This window comes from Myxine glutinosa, chromosome 2, assembly GCF_964187855.1.
Source record: "Myxine glutinosa chromosome 2, kmMyxGlut1.1, whole genome shotgun sequence".
NCBI lineage: Eukaryota > Metazoa > Chordata > Myxini > Myxiniformes > Myxinidae > Myxine > Myxine glutinosa.
The window spans coordinates 55,548,160-55,576,027 of record NC_136262.1 but is presented as its reverse complement, the minus strand read 5'-3'; the positions used below and the strand labels follow the sequence as shown (position 1 = coordinate 55,576,027).

General features: G+C 41.9%; 1 protein-coding gene across 1 annotated transcript in view; it reads left to right on the top strand.

Moving 5' to 3' along the window:
* The window catches only part of LOC137421783 (protein FAM8A1), a 28,554-nt gene extending 2,176 nt beyond the window's left edge, over window positions 1-26,378 (top strand). Inside the window, exons 2-5 of the mRNA XM_068108179.2 lie at window positions 21,116-21,236; window positions 22,263-22,386; window positions 23,272-23,411; window positions 25,927-26,378. Coding sequence (XP_067964280.2) covers window positions 21,116-21,236; window positions 22,263-22,386; window positions 23,272-23,411; window positions 25,927-26,071 — 530 coding nt within the window. The 3' untranslated portion in view covers window positions 26,072-26,378. The remainder of the gene's footprint in view (window positions 1-21,115; window positions 21,237-22,262; window positions 22,387-23,271; window positions 23,412-25,926) is intronic.
* Window positions 26,379-27,868: the final 1,490 nt, after the last annotated feature.

Sequence of the window (27,868 nt, the reverse complement as noted above, 5' to 3'; positions counted from 1 at the left end):
TCTTGTCACTTACCAATCTCATCCACCAAGTTTTGGCACAAGTCATCCACAACTTTTTGAAATATCATGCTACATATCGTTTTGGCCCTATCACTCAATGATGAAGAAGCACTTGAAAAAATAAAAATGATCATATCCGGATTCGGATCTTCACCAAAATTGAATCACTTCTTACTTGTCACACAACCAACCTGTCTACCAAGTTTCATCCGAATCCGTCTCAAACTTTTTGAGATATCGAGTTGTATAGAATTTATTGCCCTATCTCGCAATGGTGAAGAATTACTTTAAAATTCTCGGATCCAGATCCGGACCTTCACTAAAATCTAATAATTTTGTCTGCGTCACGTACCCACCTCTCCACTAAGTTTCGTCTGAATTCTTACACCACTCTTTGAGATATCCTGTTCACAGACATAGCACGATATAAATCCCGAAAATAAGTTTCTGACCTTTGGCCTATCTTGACATCAAAAATAATTGGTGGTTGAATTAAGTGACCTGAAATGCAAATCCTGCTTAAATTTCAAGTCAATCGGATGTAAATTGAGGACTCTAGAAACTTCACCTAAGTTGTTGACCTTTGGCCTATGCCATGTGGCCTATGCCTTTCCATTTCATTGACCTTTTGACCTCAAAATCAATAGACTTTTTCCTTATGATCAACTCCATCGTTTGGTGAAGTTTTGTAAAGATCGGTTTGAAATTGTGACCTGTAGGAGACTGACATACAAACAAGAAGACGTCATGCGGAGCACGATACTTGCAAAATCCGCCCCCTCCCCCCCCCCCCCAAGAAAAAAATTCCATTGATACAGCAAATTGTCCATTTCATCAAGATTAAAATTGACAATCTTGATCAAAACTCGGGTCAATAGGAAGAAAAGTGACGATTTTTCAGATGAAAAATGATGATTTTGGAAGGCTGACCTTGAGTTGACCTTTGGCCTTTTGACCTCAAAAATAGTTAGCTTCCCTATTTAGTGACTCAATGTGCAAATGTTGTTCAATTTTCAAGTCAATCGGATGAAAACTGAGGATTTTTGAAATTTGGCCTATGTTGACCTTTTGACCTCAAAATCAATAGGCTTCTTCCTTATGATCAACTCCATCGTTTGGTGAAGTTTTGTAAAGATCGGTTTAAAATTGTGACCTGCAGGAGACTGACATACAAACAAGAAGACGTCATGCAGAGCACGATAATTGCCAAATCCGCCCCCTCCCCCCCCCCCCCCAAGAAAAAAATTCCATTGATACAGCAAATTGTCCATTTCATCAAGATTAAAATTGACAATCTTGATCAAAACTCGGGTCAATAGGAAGAAAAGTGACGATTTTTCAGATGAAAAATGATGATTTTGGAAGGCTGACCTTGAGTTGACCTTTGACCATTTGACCTCAAAAATAGTTAGCTTCCCTATTTAGTGACTCAATGTGCAAATGTTTTTCAATTTTCAAGTCAATCGAATGAAAATTGAGGATTTTTGAAACTTGGCCTATGTTGACCTTTTGGCCGATGTTGACCAAGAATACTTGGTGGATGAATTCAGTGACCAGATATGCAAGTCCCCTTCAAATTTCAAGTCAATTGAATGAAAATTGATACTTTTAGAAATTTGGCCTATGTTGACCTCAAAAATACTTGGTGGTTGAATTCAGTGACCAGATATGCAAGTCCTCTTCAAATTTCAAGTCAATTGGATGAAAATTGAGGATTTTAGAAATTTGGCCTATGTTGACCTTTTTGCCTATGTTGACCTCAAGAATACTTGGTGGTTGAATTCAGTGACTAGATATGCAAGTTCCTTTCAAATTTCAAGTCAATTGAATGAAAATTGAGGCTTTTCGAAATTTGGCCTATGTTGACCTTTTGGCCTATGTTGACCTCAAAAATACTTGGTGGTTGAATTCAGTGACCAGATATGCAAGTCCTCTTCAAATTTCAAGTCAATTGGATGAAAATTGAGGATTTTAGAAATTTGGCCTATGTTGACCTTTTTGCCTATGTTGACCTCAAGAATACTTGGTGGTTGAATTCAGTGACTAGATATGCAAGTTCCCTTCAAATTTCAAGTCAATTGAATGAAAATTGAGGCTTTTCGAAATTTGGCCTATGTTGACCTTTTGGCCTATGTTGACCTCAAAAATACTTGGTGGTTGAATTCAGTGACCAGATATGCAAGTCCTCTTCAAATTTCAAGTCAATTGGATAAAAATTGAGGATTTTAGAAATTTGGCCTATGTTGACCTTTTGGCCTATGTTGACCTCAAAAATACTTGGTGGTTGAATTAAGTGACCAGATATGCAAGTCCTCTTCAAATTTCAAGTCAATTGGATGAAAATTGAGGATTTTAGAAATTTGGCCTATGTTGACCTTTTGGCCTATGTTGACCTCAAGAATACTTGGTGGATGAATTCAGTGACTAGATATGCAAGGCCCCTTCAAAGTTCAAGTCAATTGAATGAAAATTGAGGCTTTTTTTTTTTTTTTTTTTGTATACAAGATCGAGGCTCGTGAAAGAGCGAACATTAATCACACAGAAAGACAAACCGACACATAAAACATATAACATCGGGAGCGGTAGACAAGATGGGGAGAGAGGGGGAAGGACACAAACACAACATTTGAGAGCAGGGACCGAGAGACATGGAGACATCGAGAGATCTGAGAGAGGGCGAGGGCTTTGGGGGTGGGGCATGGGAAGGGGGGGGGGGTGGGAGAGGTATAAAACAATATGGACACTGCCAGGACTTCCAGGAAAGAAGTTGGAATTTCAAACAAGGTGGATCTAGGGTGAATTAGCGGGGGTAGAAAAGATCAAGGTTTTGGATGGGGGAAGATAAGAGATGGTGGTGAACAGCTGTTTTAAAGACCTGGAGGGAGGAGTGGGATTGAAGGGAGTGAGGGAGTTTGTTCCAGAGGCGGGAGAAAAGAGGAATGAAAGAGTGAAGGTGTGCAGAGAGCCGAGATTTCGGCAGTTTAACCATCAGAGGGTTGCTGGCAGATCTTGTGCGACCTGTAGGAATATTTGGGGGACAGAGCACAGAGAGAGCTGGGGGTGCAAGGCCGGAGAGGAGTCGGGAGAAGACAGAAAGACCACCTACCTGCCTGCGGTGAGTGAGTGAAAGGCCCTCCGAGATAGCTTCATCGCGGGAGATTCCAATAATTCTGAAAGCTTTGGTTTCAACAGCGTGAAGCCGAGCTAGGTGTGAGACAGGAGCACTGGCCCATAGGGGAGAACAGTATTCCATTGAGCTGCGGATAAAAGCCTTGTATGTGGTGAGGAGCTGAGGTGTGCCGAGGAAGGACTTCGCACGACGGAGGATGCCCAGTCGGCGACTGACTTTGGAGGCCAGCTTGGAAATGTGGTTTTCCCAAGAAAGATCATGGCAGATAGTGAGACCCAAAAGCTTGAGCAACAGAACTTCTTGGAGAGGATTGTTGAGAAAGTAGATGGGAGGGTTGTCCAGTCGATCTTTTCGGAGAGACATTGTAAGAGTGTGAGATTTATCAGGATTGAAAGACATGTTCCACTTGTTTGACCAGTCTGTGATTTTGTCCAAGTCTTCAGAGAGTGGGGAGGCTGCAGACTGCCGATCTGAGGGAAGAGGAATGGAGCGGCAGAGAGTGGAGTCATCAGCAAAGAGATAGAGAGGATTTTTCAGAGAGTCGGAGAGATCATTGATAAAGACCAGAAAAAGCACAGGGCCCAGAACACTGCCTTGGGGAACTCCAGCCTGAACAGGAAGAGGAGATGAGAGAAACCCATTCAGGGCCACACGTTGACGACGACTAGAGAGGAAGTCCGCCAGCCATGCGTGGAGATTTCCATGGATACCAAAGGAGGAGAGTTTGGTGAGCAGAGCGGGGTGCCAGACCATATCGAAGGCACGTGATATGTCGAGGGAGACAGCTCTAATTTCCTGTTTGGCATTGAGGACCTCCATCAATTGTTGAGACAGCAGAAGTAGCATGTCCAGAGTAGAGTGACCTGGTCTGAAACCAAATTGATGATGATCAGAGATCAAGCCATTGGAGAAGAGGAAAGATTTCATATCCGAAGCAATGATGGAATCCATGACTTTGCTGATAATTGGGAGAAGGCTGATTGGTCTGTCGTTGCTAGGATCTGTTTTTGCACCTTTTTTGTGCAAAGTGGTGATGGCTGATTTCCAAGCAGATGGCAGTTGACCTTGAGCAAAAGAGAGGGTGAAGAGAACAGAGAGAGGGTGAGATAGAGCGGCAGAGCAGGATTTTAGGACCCGTGGGCTGATGCCGTCAGGTCCAGTTGCAGAATCAGAGTCGAGGGTTGACAGAAACTTTTCCACCTTGTCAGGAGGAAAGGACACGGAGTCCAGGAGCAGCTGGGTACGACTTGGTATGGTGGGTACAGAGAGGGATGGGTTTGGGACGCAAGATTTAGAGGCAAACACAGAGTTGAGGCATTCAGCTTTTTCACGGGCGGAGTCAGCTGTGTAGCCGTTTGAGGTAAGGGAGGGGATGGAGGGGGAACAAACACCAGAAACGGATTTGACCAGACGCCACCAGGATTTGGAAGAGGAAGACAGATAAGCGAGTTCGGCCTTGAGAACGGAGAGATATTGTTTCCTGGCTCTCCTGAGGGTGGACACACACTTGTTTCGGGCTTTGTGAAAGGAAATGAGATTTCCTTCCGTTGGATTTGCTTTCCAGGAGACGAAGGCAAGTTGTTTCTGGGCAACAGCCTCACCACAAGATTCCGTGTACCATGGACGGGAGGAAGGGTATGACAACTGAAGACGAGATAGGATAAATCTGTGCATGAGAGAGAGCAATTTACTTTGGAAGAATTCCCAGGATGAGTTGATGTCAGAGGTGGTGGAGATGGGAGACCAGTCCAGATGATTGATGGCTGCTTGAAGACCGTGCCAGTTGGCCTGAGTGAAATGCCAGACTCGTCGACGCTGAGCAGGCTCCCTGAGAATGGTCAGAGAGATGTCCACTTTAACAAGGACATGATCAGATGATCCGATTGGAGCAGAAGAAGAGCAGCAGACATTTTCAGGGAAGTTAGTCATAACCAAGTCCAGAAGAGAAGATGCTCCGTTGACTGAGATCCGGGTCGGGAAATTGACAGATTGTGTCAGTCCCAGTGAGTCGCAGAAGTCCTTTGCTGAGGAGCCATGGCTGGTGAGAGAGGTACCCACACCCAGCCAACTGGCACGATGACAGTTGAAATCACCACATATGAGGAAGAGAGAGTTGGGATGAGTAGATAGAAGTTGGTCCATATTATCAGACAGCGAGATGTCGATGGAGTCATCACTGTTTGGTGGACGGTACAACACACATATGAACAAGAGGTGGGAGCGAAGGGGAAGCCGTAGCCAGAGGTATTCCTGGGGGTGAGGTGGAGAGAGTGCAGTGCAGGGTGAGTGAGGAAGAGAGTTTTTGATAAAGATAGCAACCCCACCTCCAGGACGAGGCTCAGGTCTATCATACCGGAGGAGGGAGTAACCCGGGAGAGATACTAAGGAATCAGAGACATCATGAAGGAGGAAAGTTTCTGTTAAGCAGATCACGTCTGGTTTGACAGAAGCGACCTGTATGGAGAGATCAGTTAAGTTTGAACGAAGGCCCCGGATGTTTGAGGTCCATACCGTTAATGAAGAGGAAGGGGGAGCATCGGATACAGAACAGGGGGGAGGAGGGGTAGGGTAAGATGTGGAAGAGGTGGAAGAGGTAGGGAGAGCTGTTGAAGGTGTGTCAGAGATTTCAGAATAGCTCGGAGAAAGGGAAGGATGGGGCAGACAAAAGGTTTGATGGTGATTTGGTGAGGCACAATGAGGTGTTATTTGAGGAGGGGGAAGAGCGAGGCAGAAGGTTGGGGGAGATGGAGGTGAGAGTTGGAAGGGGGAAGAAGCGGGGAGGACGCTTTGAGGAGGGGGAGTGAGAGGGGGGAAATTGAGAAGAAATTAGGGTGGGGAGATTTGAAGGGGAGGGGCGAGGGGGGAGTTTGGGAGGGAAGGGACAAGGGGAGGGATTTGAAAGGGATGGGATATGGGGGAGATTTGGAGGGGAGGGGTGAGGGAGGAGTCTAGGAGGGGAGGGGCGAGGGGGAGTCTTGGAGGGGAGGGGTGAGGGGGTAGTTTAGGAGGGAGGGGGCAAGGGGGGAGGTTTGAAAGGGATGGGTGATGGGGAAGATTTGGAGGGGAGGGGTGATGGGGCAGATTTGGAGGGGAGGGGTTATGGGGAAGATTTGGAGGGGAGGGGTGAGATTTGATTTTAGAAAGTGTACGATTAATGGGAAACGAACATTTATTGCAAAATGAGTTTCTTGTGACCTTCGAGTTAAAAATACGTTTAAGGACGCTGGATGGAGGATGGAGTGCAGGAGAGTTTAGGGAATGTAGAAAAAAGGCACTATAGGAGATGGAATTTTTTTTTGGGATGAATAGATTTGGTGAGCAAGTCGAAAGCAGCCTTTTAAAGAAGAAGAAAAAGGTGTTATAATATATGACGGAATACATAACTTGAGGGGAAAGTGTAAACATTGAAGGTTAATAACAGTGAAAACTATCTGGGGAAATGGGGGAGAAACACGTGGTCGAAGAACGAACGAACGAATAAGAATGAATAAACGAATGAGAACAGAGAAGGAATTTTTTTTTTTTTTTTTTTTTTTTTTTTGAGTTGAGATTTACACAAGGAAGTAGGCTATGGGGTGAAAAGACTGGGAAAACAGAGAACGAAAGTTATTGGATCACAAACGACAGACCGCTGAGAGAAAAACAAAGCCTCAAGGTTGTACACTGTACAAGGCCTCAAGACACGACACGAATTAACACGATTTTCAATACAGGTATGAAAGATTTGCACCGAAAATCTTCCTCGGGCCACAATATACGTACACACACCATAAAATAAATACAGTTATAACGAAAATACAAATGGGAACAATTACTTAACTTCGATTTCAAATCGCTCACGACGCGGCAAAGGCCTTGCTCGCGACGCGGCAAACAGACAATTAATTTATGAAAGATAAACACCGAGAAACTTCCAAGGTGCGCACTATAACTTCACACACCGAAAGATAAATACAGTTTCGACAAAATACAATTGTGAACAGACTTAACTTTGAAAACGTGGAGACTGTGTGGAGCTTCGAAAATCCCTGCCGCCGTCTCCAAGATCTCGCGAGGTCTCCCAAGATTGCGAGATCTCGAGGCTTTTAGAAATTAGGCCTATTTTGACCTTTTGGCCTATGTTGACCTCAAAAATACTTGGTGGTTGAATTCAGTGACCAGATATGCAAGTCCTCTTCAAATTTCAAGTCAATTGGATAAAAATTGAGGATTTTAGAATTTTGGCCTATGTTGACCTTTTGGCCTATGTTGACCTCAAAAATACTTGGTGGTTAAATTCAGTGACCAGATATGCAAGTCCTCTTCAAATTTCAAGTCAATCGGATGAAATTGAGGATTTTAGAAATTTAGCAATGTTGGTGACCTTTGGCCTATGTTGACCTTTTGACCTCTTGCCCCCAAAAACAATAGGCTTCTTGCTTTTGACCAACTCTACCATTTGGTGAAGTTTCGTGAAGATCGGTTGAAAATTGTGACCTGTAGGCCGGTGACAAACAAACAAACAGACAGACAGACAGACAGAACCACAAACGCAACTGACCAATATACTTGGAAAAGTCTTTGATTTTTGCTCTCCTGAGGGTCGACACACACTTGTTCCAAGCATTGCGGAAGGAACTGAGGTTGCCTTCCAGGAGGTGAAGGGAAGTTTTTACGGCATCGCCCTTGGGGAAGTCAGGAATTAGCCGAGTACTAATAACCGTGGAAGTAAGGAATTGGCCTCGGTTTTTTTTAGTAATATCATTTTCCTCATAATGTTAACGTAACGCTAATATTATAGTAAATCTAATCGTAACACTAATCCCTTCATTGTGACTGCAAAGTTACTGGAGGTTAAAATATATCATCTTCTATATATTAAAGTAGCGGCAGTTTTGTGTCCGTCTGTCACGCTACTTCATTACGTCTATGATGTCATTACGGGGTACGATGGCTGACTCCACCAACCGACATTTTAATTTATATGCCGTACAGGCTGAACTTGTCGTCGAAGCAGTTAAACCTGTCGTCGAAGCGGTCGGACCTGTCGTCGAAGCGGTCAAACCTGTCGTCGAAGCGGTCGGACCTGTCGAAGCGGTCAAACCTGTTGTCGAAGCGGTTGGACCTGTCGTCGAAGCGGTCGAACCTGTCGTCGAAGCGGTCGAACCTGTCGGCGAAGCGGTCGGACCTGTCGTCGAAGCGGTCAGACCTGTCGTCGAAGCGGTCGGACCTGTCGTCGAAGCGGTCGGACCTGTCGTCGAAGCGGTCGGACCTGTCGTCGAAGCGGTCGGACCTGTCGTCGAAGCGATCGGACCTATCGTCGAAGCGGTCGGACCTGTCGTCGAAGCGGTCGGACCTGTCGTCGAAGCGGTCGGACCTGTCGTCGAAGCGGTCGGACCTGTCGTCGAAGCGGTCGGACCTGTCGTCGAAGCGGTCGGGCCTGTCGTCGAAGCGGTCGGACCTGTCGTCGAAGCGGTCGGACCTGTCGTCGAAGCGGTCGGACCTGTCGTCGAAGCGGTCGGACCTGTCGTCGAAGCGGTCGGACCTGTCGTCGAAGCGGTCGGACCTGTCGTCGAAGCGGTCGGACCTGTCGTCGAAGCGGTCGAATCTGTCGTCGAAGCAGTCAAACCTGACGTGTTTTTACACACGGACAGCTGTACGTTGCAGCGAGTAGAGTACTATGGCTATGCCTCTGTTAGACTTTCGGTCTTGTTTTTAGGACAATAGCCTCACCACAAGATTCAGTGTACCATTTGCGGGAAGAAGGGTATGACAACTGAAGATGAGATGGGATAAATCTGTGCATGAGAAAGAGCAAATGTCTTTGAAAAAATTCCCAGGATGAGTTGACATCAGAGACGGTAGAAATCGGAGACCAGTCTAGAAGTTTGATGGCTGCTTGAAGTCCCTGCCACCCCAGACTCATCGGCACTGAGGCGGCTCTCTGAGAACGGCCGGCATGAGAAAAGGCTGTTTGGCCCATTATGCTTTTTTAGTGACTAAAACCTATCAAATACAGGTCAATGACATTAGTAGACATCAATGTAAGGTTTACATTCTTCTTCCTCTACTTTTGTCCTTCCTCCGATTTGCCAGGTGTTGTTACCCCATGTGGGAAGCGTGATGTGGGGTTAATAATTTGTTCACCTTGTCTGTCTACAGACAACGGTCTATGATCGAGCAATTACTCAATTTGAATTGAAATTTGTATTTTGAACATTGCAGAACATGAATCAGAAGAAGAACCTGCAGTTCAGCAGTACTTTGGCTCTGAATTCGGCAAATTGTACAGAATCTCATCCTGAGTGTACATGTGCACAAAAACACAAATTCTCATCCTGAGCGTACAAAATGCGGTGAAGCGATTGTTTCATCTGTCTGCCTATCTGGCAATGAAACAAAACTAAAAATCATTCCAAACAGGAAACGTACTGGTTTTAGGGACATCACAAAGGACACAAACAACAAACATGAAGAACTAATTTAATACGATACATAAGGTGGTGTCAAAGATGGTACAGCAATGGTGGTAAACTTATGAATTTTTCTTTTCTACAGACTTTAAAACCTTTATTTTATCTCAATTGAATAATTCATTTGGATACTGTAGGACAAAAAATCACCTTCTTAGCACTTCCAAAAACCTCCAGTTAAGCAGTATTTGGGAAAAATATTTCACCATTTTATGCCACCTCGACCAATCAAATTTACCGCTTGCGCTCTCAGCGTTGGGGAATATCAGATTCAGACAATTGCGGTTCTTAGGAAATTCAACTTTGTTTATGCAATCAACAATTGGGGAGGAGGGGGGGGGGGGGTGAAATTTGTAATTGTTTTTTGGATTTAACTCCTGGTTCATGCCTCAGGAGGTGGAGACTTAGGGTCACATGGGTCAAAACAGAAGATTTTCTTGCTAAAAAATTGATTTTGGGTCATTCCTGGTGGAACCTTTTGCCACCTTTCAACTTTGATTTCGGTGGGAAGCATAGGGATTTACGAAGGTGCGCCATCAACTTCGCTCTCGTTATTAATTTTAAGTACAAGCTATCACTACATCTTTTTTATAGTGATTTTCATTTATCATTTCCAGTATCGTTTGGGTATGTGGGTGTCTACTGATACCTCAGGGAGATGGATGCCCCTGCCTTGCATAATCCCCACCCTCCCCCCCATCTATACCACACACTTACTCGTGTGTACCAGCCATAGAAAGGCAATATGATGGCAAAAACGCCATCATTGCCCGAGGAGACTCGACATCATCATTTTCTTGCCATGTCTGACTTTATCATGCACCTTCCAGAGTATAGGTTACTGAACAATTAACAAAAAACATTTGTGTGATAGCACCCTTTTTGTAACTCTTCATTATACTGTCACATTTAACACTTGTCCTGTGCATGACTTTCGAGGATAAAAATTTAATACTCCCTGATGAGGTTCTCTTACATTAGTGGTATGCAGCGGTTCATAAGTTGCACGAATAACTTGCAAATATAGCATGGAAGTGAGACGTGACTGACGTTCTTTGCCACCGTTGGTTTTTACTCGGCTTCAGGAGTGTGAACACGCGCTCCTTGCCATATTCTGGGTATCTTCTTAAGCTTCAGACATCTGTTAAACATTTTTAATAACCAGGTGTGGATTGCAGGCCCAAAGTGTTTAATTTGCTCACTTATGCCATCTTGAACTGCTGGGCTTGCCCACTATTTGCTTCCTTGATGGATTGTTGTGTTGAATTATTCATGAAGAATGCCTTTCGGTGTTTTGGTGTAGTTTGATTATCTATTTGACCTACTGAGTTTGATTATCCATTTGACCTACCGAGTTTGATTATCTATTTGACCGACCGAATTTGATTAATTATCCATTTGAAGTATTGGCTGTTTGCTCACAGTCGCAATGCCATTTCCATTTGGTAGAAGCTGCTACGTATTCACTTGTCAAGCTTAATAGTATTGTTGAAACATGATAGTGGGCAATGGGAGTAATATTGCATACTTATGCCATTAATACATGTTTATTGTAAGAGTACGCTATCTGTGTGAAAACAATAGGTCACGTGATGAAGTTTGTTCAGGAGATGATAATTGTGTTCCCCTCCCTATCCACATTTATGGAAGCCCCCACTTTCCTCCCCTCCCCTTCTTAATCCCTTGAGTAATTCCCATGTCATTGGTCTGTGTTTTTATTTACAATTAATTGTTGGCACAGCTCTGCAAGCCAAGCAGAGACCTTCCGAGGATGCCCTTGGAACACCTCGTGGCTACGCACTGGGTAAAGACCACCATTGCTTACCAGCGGTAGAAATTTAGTGGCGAGAAGGTTTGTGGGGAAAGCCAATGAGTACGTGCTTGCTTGTGGAGTGAGTGAGTGTGGAAGGGTGGAACACTGGGTGTAAAGCATGTGGCAGTGTTATCAGAGAGTTCAGGCACAGTTCGGGAGGGGGTTTTCGCCTCAGTGGTTCAGTTTTGGGTTATTTCGCCTGAAGAGCTTGGTACGGTCAGGTGGCACTGGAGAAAGATGTCCTACAAAGTCAGCTCCAGAGACAATGGCACTTGGAAAAGTGCGTGTATGGGTGGAGGCCAAGGGAAGGGGCCTAGAGGAGACGCTACCGAACCTGTACTTGCCCGCCAAGAGGTGCGCCATTATTAGCTCCTCTGAACAGTTAGGGTTAGTACCTTTCATGAACCCTTCCGATCAACCTCACACAGGCGTTGTGTTGTTCAGGGTTTTCTTTCTCTTCTTCATCATCTTGTCATTCCTTTTGAATCTTATTATCTGTCTTGTGAATGAATAAGATAAAGGCAATAAGCCGATTGTGATATCGTGGGCATGAGGGTTTATCATTGACTTGTATAAACAAATTATTGTGATCCATGGTTTCCCTGTTATCCTGTTTTTCCCTCATTAGTTATTTGATATTATAATATCAAATTACCTCATAATAATTTGTTATCTATCTATAATTCCAGTAATCTCTGTCTGTACGTTTGTCTGTGACCGCTGTTTCTCGACAACCACGGGTCCGATATACTTTTAACTTGCCAGGTATATTGCTGGGGACCCGAGGATGTGCCTTTTCAAGGTTTCATATTAATCGGACAATTACTTACCGAGCTATGTCCAAAAAACGATTCAACCAATCAGAGAGCAGCGAACGATCGCGTGTGCCGAACGTGGCGGACACACTCTGCCTCGGATGGCACATTTGACAGCGTATTCATTTATTTCACGTTGGAAAACTATGTTGCCGTTAAACTATGTTTTAATAAAGTTTTAAAACTAATAAAAACGAATTTGCGATTCATTCGCTTTCCTGCGCGTTTGTGCACGCGATGGCGATTGCTTTACCAAACTCCGGAAGCCGTTCGCTTTGGACCAAACCATTTCATGTAAATAGAGGGGGGGGATTGTCACCGTACTCGCAAGCCGTTCGCTTTGGACCAAACCATTTCATGTAAATAGAGGGGGGGGATATAATTTTAGATATAGATATAGTACGGGCAATGCCCTAGTCTATCTATAATTCCATTAATCTCTGTGTGTATGTGTGTATGTGTGTTTGTATGTGTGTTTGTATGTGTGTTTGTATGTGTGTATGTTTGTCTGTGACCGCTGTTTCTCGACAACTACCGGTCCGATATACTTGAAACTTGCCAGGTATATTGCTGGGGACCCGAGGATGTGCCTTTTCAAGGTTTGAAATTAATCGGACAAGTAGTTACCGAGCTATGGCGATTTCTTTACCAAACACCGCAAGCCGTTCGCTTTGGACCAAACCATTTCATGTAAATAGAGGGGGGGGGGGGGTTCTGTGGTCGTTGCGAATGGACCAAACCATTCATGTAAATAGAGGGGGGGGGGGGTTCTGTGGTCGTTACTGCCACGTGGTTTCAAAGTTTTTTTTTGTTGTTGTTGTTTGCACGCATGTTTTTTTGCACCCACGTACGGGCACGCCCTAGGATGTTTACACACACACACCCCTACACAAATTTTTTTTTTTTTTTTTTTTTGGCAAGGAACGGGCACCCACGTACGGGCACGTCCTAGCTTATATATATAGTACGGGCATGCCCTAGTTATAACAATGGCGTGAATAAAATTTCAGTTGAATCCTTGACAGAAGATCACATAAAACCCGAGATATGGTTCCTCGATGTTGCTCAGCCCTGTAATCTATAACTATAAATGTCAATCTGTCAATCTGTCAAACACAAAAACACAGTTGTCTGTCAACACTGTCAAAAATGTCAATCTGTCTGTCTGTGTGTGTAACATATACACATTACACACCTACACCTACACCTACACCTACACCTCTGGCACACCTACACCTACACCTACACCTACCTACACCTACACCTACACATTACACCTACACCTCTGGATGGATTTGATCCAAATTTGTCACATAGGTAAATGGTTGTACTGCAGGGTTAGTTTAAGCATTTAATTGGGGTCAGTGGCTCCTTTGGCCACCAGGAAACCCCCGGGAAAAATGACGGGGTATGCTTCCTCGCTGTTGCAGTTGGTTTGAATAGCACCACCATTGGTGAAGATGAGCATTGAGCACTACAGGATGAATGTAATTTCCCTGGAAAACTGCCTCACTATCATCTTTGTACTCTATGTACTCTTCTACTCCATGCTCCGCCGGTTTTAGATTTTTCGATTTCATATCAGGGCGCCTCCCAGTGGATCAGAGGGCTCCCACTGGGATCCTCAAAATCAGCAGTGGTCTGAACTACAACCTCAAGAGATGACCGTCAGCCCACTTGGGGCTATTCTTTGCTATTACCTTTCACATAGCTACAAAGGCTTAGGCACTATAGAGCAATTATATATACTAGGGCATTGCCCGTACTATATCTATATCTAAAATTATATCCCCCCCCTCTATTTACATGAAATGGTTTGGTCCAAAGCGAACGGCTTGCGAGTACGGTGACAATCCCCCCCCTCTATTTACATGAAATGGTTTGGTCCAAAGCGAACGGCTTCCGGAGTTTGGTAAAGCAATCGCCATCGCGTGCACAAACGCGCAGGAAAGCGAATGAATCGCAAATTCGTTTTTATTAGTTTTAAAACTTTATTAAAACATAGTTTAACGGCAACATAGTTTTCCAACGTGAAATAAATGAATACGCTGTCAAATGTGCCATCCGAGGCAGAGTGTGTCCGCCACGTTCGGCACACGCGATCGTTCGCTGCTCTCTGATTGGTTGAATCGTTTTTTGGACATAGCTCGGTAAGTAATTGTCCGATTAATATGAAACCTTGAAAAGGCACATCCTCGGGTCCCCAGCAATATACCTGGCAAGTTAAAAGTATATCGGACCCGTGGTTGTCGAGAAACAGCGGTCACAGACAAACGTACAGACAGAGATTACTGGAATTATAGATAGATATATATATATAATTATATATATATATATATATATATATATATATATTATATATATATATATATATATATATATATATATAATATATATATATATATATATATATATATATATATATATATATATATATATATATATATATATATATAGATATACTGCATATGTATATTTTACAAATAAATAAAATATAATTTTCTTTTCAAAATTTTCCAAAATTATTTTTACCCAAAACCCAAATTATTGCTACGAAAATTATTAATTATTGGCTAAATTTTTTTTGCGCAGCACTCACTGATGAACCTCTGAAAGTTTGACAAAGATCAATTTGGCCATCCCTGAGAAAAATGATGACACACAACTATCTCTCTTATAGTTATAGATTAGACGAGGAATAAAAACGGGACCAATGATAAGAATTACCTTCTAGTGGCCACAAACCATTCACTCAACTGGGCTGGGCAGGCAAATAAAGCTGATGGATGGACATATTGTCTGTGTAAAGTTTATTGTACCTGTTGAACACAATGCATAGAATATAATATGGAAATTAATTATTAATTAACAGTTCCATAAATTATTGCAAACAATTTTTATTTGATTTTTGGGTCAATATTTCATGTGATATCAGACATCTGAACTATAGTTGAAGCAACCAATGTACAGCATTATTTTAGTAATGTAAAGGTGTACTTTTTTGGAAGTGTTTAGGGTGACTGTGTTTATGTGTGTGTTGTTGGTTGTCATTCTCTATATGCGGGTTTCAGAAGGTGGACCAGAATTCTCCCAGGTTTCGCAGCATTTACCTCCATTTCCGTAAAGTGTATGTGGTTGGGGTGGAGGAGAGGGGGTCACTATTCATGAACCAAAAGCTGTGCCGTTTTGTTGTGTCACAAAGTTTTGTTCCGAGGGATCTTTTCAGGATCGTCACTGAGCCCTGTACGGATTCCAACTGCATTTTGTTTGTATTAATATTCACAGGGATGGTTTTTAATATCTCTTTGAGGTTTTACTGTAAGATCTCTGTAAGGGTGTGTACATGTGTTTTGTATGCGCTCCTAAGCCCCTGGATAAAATGAGTTAAAAATTTGTGGTTGCACTTAGGGGTTGCATCTAGCTGGTACCCCACCGCAAGTAATGCCTAAAACCCAAGTACACAGAAGGTACTTGGGTTTTAGGCATTATTTGTGGTTACTTTGGTTTGTGGGTTGGGGGTGGAATGGAAGAGAGATGCAAATTGTCTATGTAAATGTGTACTATATTTATAGCGCCACCCAATGGTGGTGATGGGATACGTTATTACATGTCAACTGTGGATTTGACTTGCAATTTTGCACTAAAAATGTGGTAATGTAATGCAAATACTTTACTGACCCCTTTCAGAAGGAGTACTCTGTAATTTGGCTATCCACGAAGTGACTGCTTCGGCATTTACGACTCCACACCCGACTGTGATAAAAGCTTTTGTGGTGTGGGGCCAGTAATACGAGTGTGTGTCTGTGTCCCCCTTTGTTGGTACTTTCGGGGTTAAATGTAGACCATAGAGGCAAACGTGCTACGAACAGAGCTGTCCTGCCATTCAAAATGCTATATTTTTACCTACATAATCTCGGCTTGTGAAAAACATAGAATATACAGTGCCTAAATTTTCCACCTTTTGTTGCCTTATAGCCTGGAATTAAAATACATTAAATCAGACTTTCTCCACCTTTATTTACACACCGTAACACACAACTTCCAAGTGAAAAACAAATTCTACAAATTTCAGAAAATTAATAAAAAATACAAAACCAGAATATCTTGGTTGGATAAGTGTCCACCCCCCTTATAATTTAAATAGCAATTTTAAGTTCACTCAGGTGTAAACAATCACCTTCAACATCATACACCAAGTTAATTGGCCTCCACCTGTATTAAATTGTAGTAATTCTGATGATTTCAGAATAAAATCAGCTGTTCCTGTAGGTTTCCTCTGCTGGGTAGTGCATTTCACAGAAAATACTCAACCATGAGCACCAAGGGTCTCTCAAAAGACCTCTGGCATAAAGTAGTGGAAAGGCACAGATAAGGGGATGGGTCTAAAAATATTTCAAATGCCTTGAATATCCCTTGGAGTACAGTCAAGACAATCATTAAGAAGAGGAAGGTGTATGGTACCACCAAGACCCTGCCTAGATCAGGCCGTCCCTCCAAACTGGATGACCAAGCAAGGAGGAGACTGATCAGACCAAGAGGCCAATGGCAACTTTGAAAGAACTAGAGGCCTTTATGGCAAAGACTGGTCACTGTGTGCATGTAACAACAATATCCCAAACACTCCACAAGTCTGGCATGTATAGCCGGGTGACAAGAAGGAAGTCATGAATGAAAAAAGACCACCTTGAGTCCCGTTTGCGGTATGCAAAAACAAAAACACTCCAGAAATTCTGAAACTATGTGGCAAAAGGTTTTGTGGTCTGACAAAACCAGGATGGAACTTTTGGGCCTAAATGCAAAATGTTACGTTTGGCACAAACCCATCACAGCACATCACCCAAAGAACACCATCCCTACTGTGAAGCATGGTGGTGGCAGCATCATGTTATGGGGATGTTTCTCATCAGCAGGGACTGGGGGCACTTGTCAGGATAGAAGGGAAAATGGATGGAGCAAAATACAGAATAATCCTCGAGGAAAACCTGCTTCCCTCTGTAAGAAAGCTGAAATTGTGACAGAAGTTCACCTTTCAGCATGACAACGACCAAATCTTTCAGCATTTTCAGCACACAGCGAAAGCTACACTGGAGTGGCTAAGGAACAAAAAGATATATGTCCTTGAGTGGCCCAGTCAGAGCACCGACCTATATCCAATCGAAAATCTGTGGCATGACTTGAAGATTGCTGTCCATCGACACTCCCCATGCAACTTGACTGAGCTTGAACAGTTTTGTCCAGAAGAATGGGAAAATATTGCACAATCAAGGTGTGCAAAGTTGGTAGAGACCTATCCCTACAGACTCACAGCTGTAATTGCTGTCAAAAGTGCTTCCACCAAGTAATAACTAAGGGGTGTGAACACTTATCCAACCAAGATATTCTAATTTTGTATTTTTAATTCATTCTCTGAAATTTGTAGAATTTGTTTTTCACTTGGAAATTGTTGGTTACAATGAATATATAAATATGAAAAAGTCTGATTTAATGCAAGTTAATTCGAGGCTACAAAGCACCAAAAGGTGAAAATTCTGAAAGGGGGGTGTAGACTTTCAATTGGCACTGTAGAATGGATCAGGACGCAACATAAAAAAGGAACAGCAGACAGAGAGGGGGGAAATGCCTCAGGGCCGACAGAAAAAATAGACGGAGACAGACAAACAAGGGAGGTGGGTAGCGATGAGGGGAAGGTGAAAATGCAAGGGGTGGACAAGATGCACACAGAGGGAAAATTTTTAGAGGGGTGGAAAAGGGGGAGGGGAGTTTAACGGGTGTATAAAATATCATAGTTTTGGGTGGGGGGTGATTTGAGATGTTGGTGAACAGCTGTCTTGAAGACCTGGAGGGAAGGATGAGATTGAAGAGAGGGGAAGTTGCTTCCACATGCGGGGAGAAAGAGGAACCAAATGAGTGGAGGTGAGCAGTGATCCTGGATTTTAGGAGTTTTACTAGAGGGCTTTGCTGGTCGAGGGTGCAAGATCATAAAGGAAATAGAAGTCAGTGACCACAGACCTGTCGGCTATGGTGAAGTGATAGGCCATAAGCTCAGTTTCATCACGAGACATTTCAGGAGTGATTCCATTTCATCACGAGACATTCCATTCCATTTTGATGCATTCCATTGTGGGACACTCCATCAAGCTGCGGAGAAAGCTTTGTAAGTGGTTAGGAGCACAGTTGTGCCAAGGAAGGACAAATGTGGCTTTCTCAGGAAAGATCATGGCAGATAGTGAGACCCAAAAGCTTGAGTGACAGAACTTCTTCGAGAGGACTGTTGAGAAAGTAGATAGGAGGATTTTCCAGATGGCTTTTTCCGAGAGACATAGTGAGAGTGTGAGATTTGTCAGGATTGAAAGACAGGTTCCAAGTGTTTTACGAGCTTGTGGTTTGTTTCCAGGTCTGCAGAGAGGGAAGAGGCTGCTGCCTGCCGATCTGACAGATGAGAGATGGAATGGCAGAGGGTGGAGTCATCAGCAAAAGGATAGAGGATTTTTCAGAGAGTTGGATAGATCATTGAATAAGGCTAGAAAAAACACAGAGCCCAGAACACTGCCTTGAGTAACTCCAGCCTGGACAGGAAGACAAGATGAGAGAATTCCATTTAGAGCCACACGTTGACTACAACAGGAGAGGAAGTCCACGAGCCATGAGTGGAGATTGTCAAGGATACCATAAGAGGAGAGTTTGGTGAGCAGTGCAGGGTGCCAGACTGTATCGAAGGCCCAAGATATGTCAAAGGGAGACGGCTCTGATCTCCTGTCTGGCATTAAGGACCTCCATCCATTGTTGAAACAGCAGAAATAGCATGTCCAGGGTGGAGTGGTCTGGTCTGAATCCAAATTGTTGATCCGAGATCAAGCCATTGGAGAAGAGGAAGGATTTAATATCAGAAGCGATGATGGATTCCATGACGTTGCTGATATTTGGCAGCAGGCTGATTGGTCTGTAGTTGAAAGATTCTGTTTTTGCATCTTTTTTGTGTAAAGCGGTAATGTTTGTTGATTTGGAAGCAGATGGCAGATGACCTTGGGCAAATGAGAGGGTGAATAGAACAGAGAGAGGGTGTGATGGAGCAGCAGAGCAGCTTTTTAGGCCACGTGGGCTGATGCCGCCTGATCTCAAATCGAAGTGGAGGTTTGATAGTACTTCTCCACCTTTTCAGGAGAGAAGGATACAGAGACCAGGAGCAGCTGGGTGTGACTTTGTAAGGTGGGTACAGAGAGAGATGGGCTTGGGACACAAGATTTCTAAGCAAACAAGGTTGAGGCATTCAGCCTTTTCACGGGCAGTGTCAGCTGCCATCATTTGAGGTAAGGGAGGGGATGGAGGTGGAGCAAACACCACCAGGATTTGGAGGAGGGAGACAGGTGTGAGAGTTCAATCTTGATGTTGGACAGATGCTATTTTCTGGCTCTCCTGAGAGTGGACACGCACTTGTTGCTGGCTTTGTGGAATGTTTTGAGGTTGCGTTCGGTTGGATTTGGGTTGAAGAGTGCAAGTCAGTTAGGACAACTGCCTCACTACAGGATTCAATGTACACTATGGGTGAGAGGATGGGTAAGTTAACTGAAGATGAGTTGGGATTAATCTGTCCATAGGGGAGAGCAAGTTTCTGTGGAAGAATTCCCAGGCTGAGTTCATATCAGGGGAGGTAGATATATGAGGCCAGTCCTGAAGTCTGATGGCTGCTTGCAGTCCCTGCATGTTTGCGTGAGTTAACTGACAAACTCACCAGCATTGAGGCTGTTCTGAGAATGGCTAGATATGTTGACCTTCACAAGCACCTGATCAGATGAACCAATTGGGGCCGAGGAAGAGCAAGGTACATACAATAGTGGCGATTTGAAACTAGCTGATATAGCTGTCAAGTACTGCTGATAGCATGGTATGAGATTTCATAGAATTGGAGGGCCAGACAACAGCAACAACTAGCTGGATCCGGATCTGGATCTTCATCAAAATTGAATCGATTCTTCCTTGTCACACACACAACCTGTCCAGCAGGTTTCGTCCAAATCCGTCCACAACTTTTTGAGATATCCTGCTATGTATCGTTTTTGGCCCTATCTCCCAATGGTGAAGAATCACTTTTAAAAATTAAATAATTATAATATCCGAATCCATATTCGGATCTTCACCAAAATCGAATCGAATCGTCCTTGTCAGACACCTAACCGGTCCACCAAGCTTCGTCCGAATCCATCCACAACTTTTTGAGATATCCTGCTATGTATCGTTTTTGACCCTATCCCCCCAATGGTGAAGAATCACTTTAAAAATTCTAGTAGCTGGATCCGAATCCGGATTTTCACCAAAATCTTATCATTTCGGCCTTGTCACATACACTACATCTCTGCCAAATTTCATCCAAATCTGTCCACAACTTTTTGAGATATTTTGTACACCAATGGACAGACAGACAGACAGACAAACAAACAGACAGGGGTGAAAGCATAACCTCCATCCACCTTTTGTGGCGGAGGTAATAATACTGTGACAAATGGAATAAACACGACGACAGCAATCCTGTGATGGTTTGGCTTGAAGTGCCACCCATTGGAATGCCTTGACATCATATACCCTGGTGAAGCTTTGATAAAATTCTACTTTTGATTGGGCCAAATAGAATACAACTTGGAGTGCAAGTAAATTTTTCATGTGGTTAAGCAAAATTGGAAGACATTGTTAATTATGACTAAAAAGTTTTGTGACTCTGCATGAAGTGCTGAGAGATGAGATTGGAGGGAGAGAGATATACAGACAGACACAGACACCCTCCTTTTATTTATATATAGATAAAATATGGTTGGCGATTTGTCCAAGAGCAAGTAAACACGTGCTCAATTTTATTGCATCTTTCGGGATGTGTTGTTTTATTGATTTACTTGCTTGATCTTGTTTTCTATAGGCTTGGAATTTGATGTGCCGTCACTATCTCTGAGGCTCCTGGCAGAGGCTGTAGACTTTCTCATCCTCTGCTGCTTTAAAGTTTCAATCACACTGGCTGTCCTCTACCGGAGTGGAATCAAGTGAGTTTGGTTGGGCATTCCTTCTTGTGCGTAGCTAATTTTATATTGTATTTATAATGTTTCTGTGCGCAAAGATCTGTGGGTAGTTTTGCAGGACGATGCACGTTGCTGCTTCAAAATGAGGAGTTTTGGGAAACCATTTTCTCATCACTGTCGTCCCAGGGTCAGGAACCTATGGCTCGCGAGCCATATCTGGCTCTTTTCTGATCCCAAATGTGGCTTGCAGAGCCTCAAAGTTTATTGGTGCAAATTCACATATAAATATCAAATAAACAAGCCAAACACTTGATTCAAAATATTATAAAGATTGTTTATATAAACACATTTACAAACGACCACGGGTTGTAATTTTGTGTTGTATATTCCTTTAATTTATATCCACCTACTGTCCTACCTGCTCATGCCGTTGTTTTTTTTTGTGTCAGGGTTGTATCTTTGGCCTGTGGCACGAACAGACCATAAGCAGACCATAAGCACGAACAGGCCTGTGGCACGGAAACAGATCTTATTGTTGCTTGTATTCCTGAGTCTGTAGTTCCATTGAGTTTTTTTTGTCAAGATGTCTTTCAATCAGTCCATCTGTGTAAGGAATTTAATAGTTTCATCCTAGTCTTTACAGAAAGTTTTCTGGATTTTGAAATCTTTAATAAAGAGTTGAACATTGCTTGAGCTTTGCTTGAATGGAAAACGGCAATAGAAGTACAATCTAAACTTTATATTTTTACTATTTCATAATTACACTTCCGCAATGAAGTCGGCTATATTAATTGTGTGTTTACATCGTTCAATTGGCTCTTTGTACACCAACTACTCAAGCTTTAATTTCGTTTAGCTCCTCTGCACAAAAAGGTTGCCAACCCCTGCTCTAGTCATTAAGAGGAATGATCTTTCAGATTTAAAAAAATGTTTTATACCAATTTACCTTTTTATTTATCTATTTTGTTTATATGCATTGTTATCTCTTGCATGTTAATTATTGTACCTAAGGAAGAAGTTTGGCTGAGGGTTGTCTTTTTCTTTCCACAGAGATCCAGCTAATTTTGCCATTCATTTGATGATTGAGGACATCGGCGATGAAACGACCATGGAGGATTTGCAGCGAATGTTGTTGATTGCTCTGGTCTATCGGCTCTTTGTTTGCTTCTATGAGGTCAGTGATGCTGTGTCAATCTGAGACCTTGCAAATGAGATTGCAATTGTTGTTTGATTGTTATATCATTGACTTGCACTTTAGGTAAGTGGACCCTGAGCTTGAAATTGGGAGGGGAGGTGGGGGGGGGGGGGGGGCGGGGGGGGGGGGGGGGGTGTGCAAGTCATATTCAGAAGGGGCCCTTGTGAGTGTGACAGCTCATTTAACTGTGAATGGTTCCTTCCTGGCCTCCAGATACGTGTTGCTGACTGATTTTAAGATTTAAGCCAGAATAGTAGATTGAATGGTAGCAGGTCCCAGGATGCAGTTTACAAAAAATAAACTTAATTCAGGGTATTGTATCATACATATTTTCAGGAGGCAAAGTATGGCTTCAAAAGGGCAGAGTGATTATCAGGGCAGGAAGCATTTTAGAGGTGGGTGGGGATGGGAGTGGGGGAGGGGGGTGGGAAGTGAAGTGCTCCTCCGGTTGATTCGAGTGAGGAGTCTGGGGGTAACATTTATGGATCTGGACGGCAAGTGTATGGTATCAATGTGGAAGGGAAACTGAAGTTGAGAATGGAAATTAAAAACTTCATCTTGACTTCTTTTTAATCTTAGCAACTCTCAAGCCCTGCATAAGTTAACCATAGTTTGATCAGTCAAATTGTTTCCACTTTACTGGGTTGATTCATTTGGCTGTTTTCTAACTGTGTCCCAGCATGTTTGCCAATGTTATCCTAGATTTTTTTTGGAAAAAAAGACGTGGACAGCACTAAACAACTCAGCCAGCTCCATTCTATTGAAAATGGTCCATAACAGAGCCCAAAGTTATAGCTGGTGATGCATGACCAAGTATGCTTACTTGGGATGACTGCCAAGTTTGACAACACAACTTTCTTTCAGATGGTGTGCATCTGGGGTGTGGGTGGAGCAACACCAGGGAAGTTTGTCCTGGGGTTACGGGTGTTGAGCTGTGAGAGTTGTGTGAGCGTACAGGCAGATCGTGTCCTGCTGCAACGGCCAACAAACGTCGGATTCATAGCGTGAGTGTGGCATCATGCTCTCTTTTGCAATGGCTCATAAAACACCGAGGTTTTCTTGGAGTAGCGGACTTTTTCAGTATTAAGGCATTCAGAGAAAGCTCAATATTAAAAGTGTATATTGGGCAAAATATCTTAAAATTATTCTTGTTTTGTGATTGTAACAATAAGTGACATGAAAAAAATTGTTTTTATAAAAATGTGACATTCTAAATATTATTATTATGCACCATGTACAGAGCATCAGTTTTGCCAAAGGGGTTTCTTTCATCCTCACTTGAGGAGATAGGAATGTGCAATTTTGCCAGGGTGCTGGCGGTAACTTGTCTACTCTTCACAAAAGACATCGTAGGTTCTTTGACATCCACTAATGCTAGTAAACGGGATACCCATTTTAACGTCAATCCAAGGGATGCAGCACACATTGATGAATTACCGTGATGAAAATGATAAGCGCTAAACTGAGACTTGGGCTTGGTAATCAAAAAAACTATTAAGCTCTGATGGTGTCATTAAGATTGAAAATCATTGACCTAATCTTTTAGCTGATGAATTACATGAACCATTAATTACAAAGTTTAAAAGAATGAAGGTTTATTCCAAATAGGTTGATTACATATGGTCTGCTGACTTAATTGAAATTAATTGATAAGGGATACAAGTATGCTTTAACCATTATCGATTTCAGGACAAGGTTTCCGTGGGTTGTTCCTTTGAAAAATAGAAAAGGTATTACTCTCGTGTAAGCCTTCCAACAGATATTTAATAAAAGCAAAAGGAAACCGAATAAATGATGGACGGATGAGGGAACTGAGTTCTATAACCGAGCATTTAAGGATTTTCTTAAGAATAATGATATTATATTATACAGCACTTTTAACGAAGGAAAAGCTGTCATCATAGAGCGTTTTAATCACACTTTCAAAGAGAGAATATATTTTAAAAAATTGCAGAACTCGGACATCAGAAATGGTTATCTTTAATTCCAAACACTTTCGATGATTATAATAATACAGTTCATTCCTCAACAAAAACAAACCCACCGGAAATATTTATAAAATTAGAATACGAAAAGGGGATTAATTTGAGAAAGCTGAGTTCGCAGTTGGTGATATTGTCTGAATTTACAGGTAGAAATCTCATTTTGCCAAAGGTTTCACAAAATGATGGAGGAATTAACTTTTTTTAATTGTTGATGTCATGGACACACTTCCTTAGACGTATTAATTGTATGATATGAATGGAGACGAGATTTTAAGTTCGTGTTATTCACAGGAATTACAAAAGACAAAGATGATAAATACCTAAAAACATTTGGGCTGGGGGGATTTTAACGGACTACCGACACATTTTTTTACTGATATATAAATGATAAAATCAAGCAGTAACCAAACCAAAGAGTGGAGAAAATCACAGCCTTGGTATTCAAATGGAAAACATAACGAATGTGGTAAATACCAAGAATGTCTTATCAAAGAGATAACCATGACAAGTGTAAATAAAGTATATAGACTGAAGGGGTTTAAAAAGATTTAATGGATGTCAAGAAGCTCAAGTATGAAAAATAAATAAATAAAAAGAAAAGAAAGTCAGGTGACCCTTAGGTGAAAGTAGCAGATTTTCATGATTGCGATAACTTGTGTACCACTGAAGAGATTTTGACCAAACTTTGCATAACTGTGGACAGTAATTTGAAGATTAACTAATTAAATTTTGGGTTCAAAAGGTCAAAGGCCTTTATTAAAGTGCCCTTTGACTGAAAATGTCTTCCTGCAATAACTTATGAACCACTCAAGAGATTTCAACCATACTTGACACCCGCATGGACTGTAATTTGTTTCATGTTTCAATATATTTGTAACATCATGTTAGCTCTTTCACGAGCCTCGATTCTGTATACCAAAAAAAATAAAAATACAAAGATGAACTGATTCAATTTTAGATTGAACAGGTCAAATGTCATATCCCCTTTGTAAATAATTTTGCAGACCATAATTCTACTTATCTGTCTTTTCTCTCTCTCAAGGGACCATTAAGTTTTTTACGTGACCTTTAATTGAGATCAAACATAATGCTGGGTTGACATCTAACATTTCAAAATTTATTTTCAGACTAATTTTTCTTTGATTTCAATTCAGCTATTTGATCCTTTTTCCTTCTACCTTCCCCAATCACCACACGCATATATAAACACAGTTCCATGTTCATTTGCACTTTTTTGTGGAAGGCAATTTGTGGAACGCACATTTTATCACTTGTGGAAGGCAATCAATTGACCAACAAATTGTTTCAATATATTTGGTGCTTTGATTCAATTTGTAACAATGTTATTCATCTCAAATAAACCGCTTTCGACCGTCTCTCAAGGTTGGACTGGAAGGCTCTTTTGTTTATTTCTCAAAACTCAAGACGAAGCATTGTTTTAATTCAAAGACATACCACTCATTTAAATGTGAATTTCACATTAATCAGATGTGCAAAGCTTCCATTGACTAACGACTTTGTGATCACCTCCTAGATCTGCAACAAGAGCATTGATCAAAAACGTCTCCATCGCGGCGTTCCTTCCGGCACTTACCACCATTTTCTTCAACCATCACAAGCGTGCAGCGTACGACATGGCTGCAAACACTATCGTGGTTAAAAGAAATGACGGACCCTGAGCACTTTCTTCGCTCAGCAATGCCTCCCATGTTCGTGTGAGAGCATTGCCATCTTGCAGCATTCTTTGTAGTCATATTCAAAAATGCCTAAAAGGATGATGTCCTTCTGGTAATACATACAGTAAGTGACTCTGCTTACTTTAGAGTATATTTCTATTTTGAGAGAAAAAAGGCCTTTTTCCTGGGACTTTAAAAAAAATTTGGGAGATGTTTTGGATAATTGAAAAAGACGACAATTGTCTCGATGATAGTGGGGAAATTAGTTAAGTGGTGGGTACAAGTTCAAAATAAATGAACATCCTTTCAACTGATGGCTTGCTTTTATCAGACCTTATTTTACACTTTGCTCGTTGTTATGCCATTTGGACATTTAAGTTCTAATATGGATGTTTCCGGTTTTGACCACTGAAAACTTTTCCAAGTCAAATTTACGACTTTCTACAGCAATGGCAGCAAAATCTGTCAGACAGATGGACAGACCTGCTTAGGTCACTGAAAAGTACTTTTGTTTATTTTTTGTTGTTGTATACTACTGTATTTATTTTTTTTTTTAATATATTTTTTTGTATACAAGATCGAGGCTCATGAAAGAGCTAACATTAATCACACAAAAAGTCAAACCGACACATAAAACACAAAATAAGGGGAGCGGTAGACAAGATGGGGAGAGAGGGGGAAGGACACAAACACAACATTTGAGAGCAAGGACATCAAGAGAACTGTGGGAGGGAGAGGGCTTGGGGGGGAGGTGGGAGAGGTATGAAACATGTGGACACTGCAAGGACTTCCAGGAAAGAAGTTGGAATTTCAAAAAAGTGTATCTGGGGGTGAATTAACAGGGGTAGAAAAGATCAAGGTTTTGGATGGGGGAAGATAAGAGATGGTGGTGAACAGCTGTTTCAAAGACCTGGAGGGAGGAGTGGGATTGAAGAGAGTGGGGGAGTTTATTTTGGAGGCGGGAGAAAAGAGGAATGAAAGAGTGAAGGTGAGCAGAGAGCCTAGATTTTGGCAGTTTAACCATAAGAGGGTTGCTGGCATATCTTGTGCGACCTGTAGGAATATTTGGGGGACAGAGCACAGAGAGAGCTGGGGGAGCAAGGCCGGAGAGGAGTAGGTGGAAGACAGAAAGACCACCAACCTGCCTGCGGTGAATGAGTGAAAGGCCTTTGGAGTTAGCTTCATCGCCATGTGTTATTCATACAATGCTTTTCCAGCAGGTGGAAGTAGAGAAACATTTGAAGGTCTCATTAATATTGTGCCTTTTGCAGTTTACTAGTTGGGTAAAATAGGAATGTGTGTTTGCACTGCCCTTTTTTTTTTTTTTTTTGTTTAATAAATAAATTGTAATTAATTTTTTTAATGAAATTAAAAAACATTTTTGGCAGTCTGCATGCATCAACAGACCGTCCCGACATACAATAAGTACATTCATTTGCACACATTCATCTAAGGCAAATGGAGGAGTTTGCACATGTATAGTAAATCACATTTGAAATATTTGCATCAAAATTTGTTAGACAAATTATTATATAACACAGGGGTTGAACTTGTGTCATTGCAAAGTCACTTGCTCTCCTGTGCTAAATAATAATAATAATAATAATAATAATAATAATAATAATATGTGTTTACATTAAAATGAAAAAAATAGATTTGCAATGAATGAAAAAGTAAATATATACCTATATATAACATTTCAAAATCACCCACAAGCATTCAATAAATAGGTCAATAAATTACAAATAATTTTACTAGGTATACAAATACGAGAAACCCAGATTAAAAAAAAATTAAAAA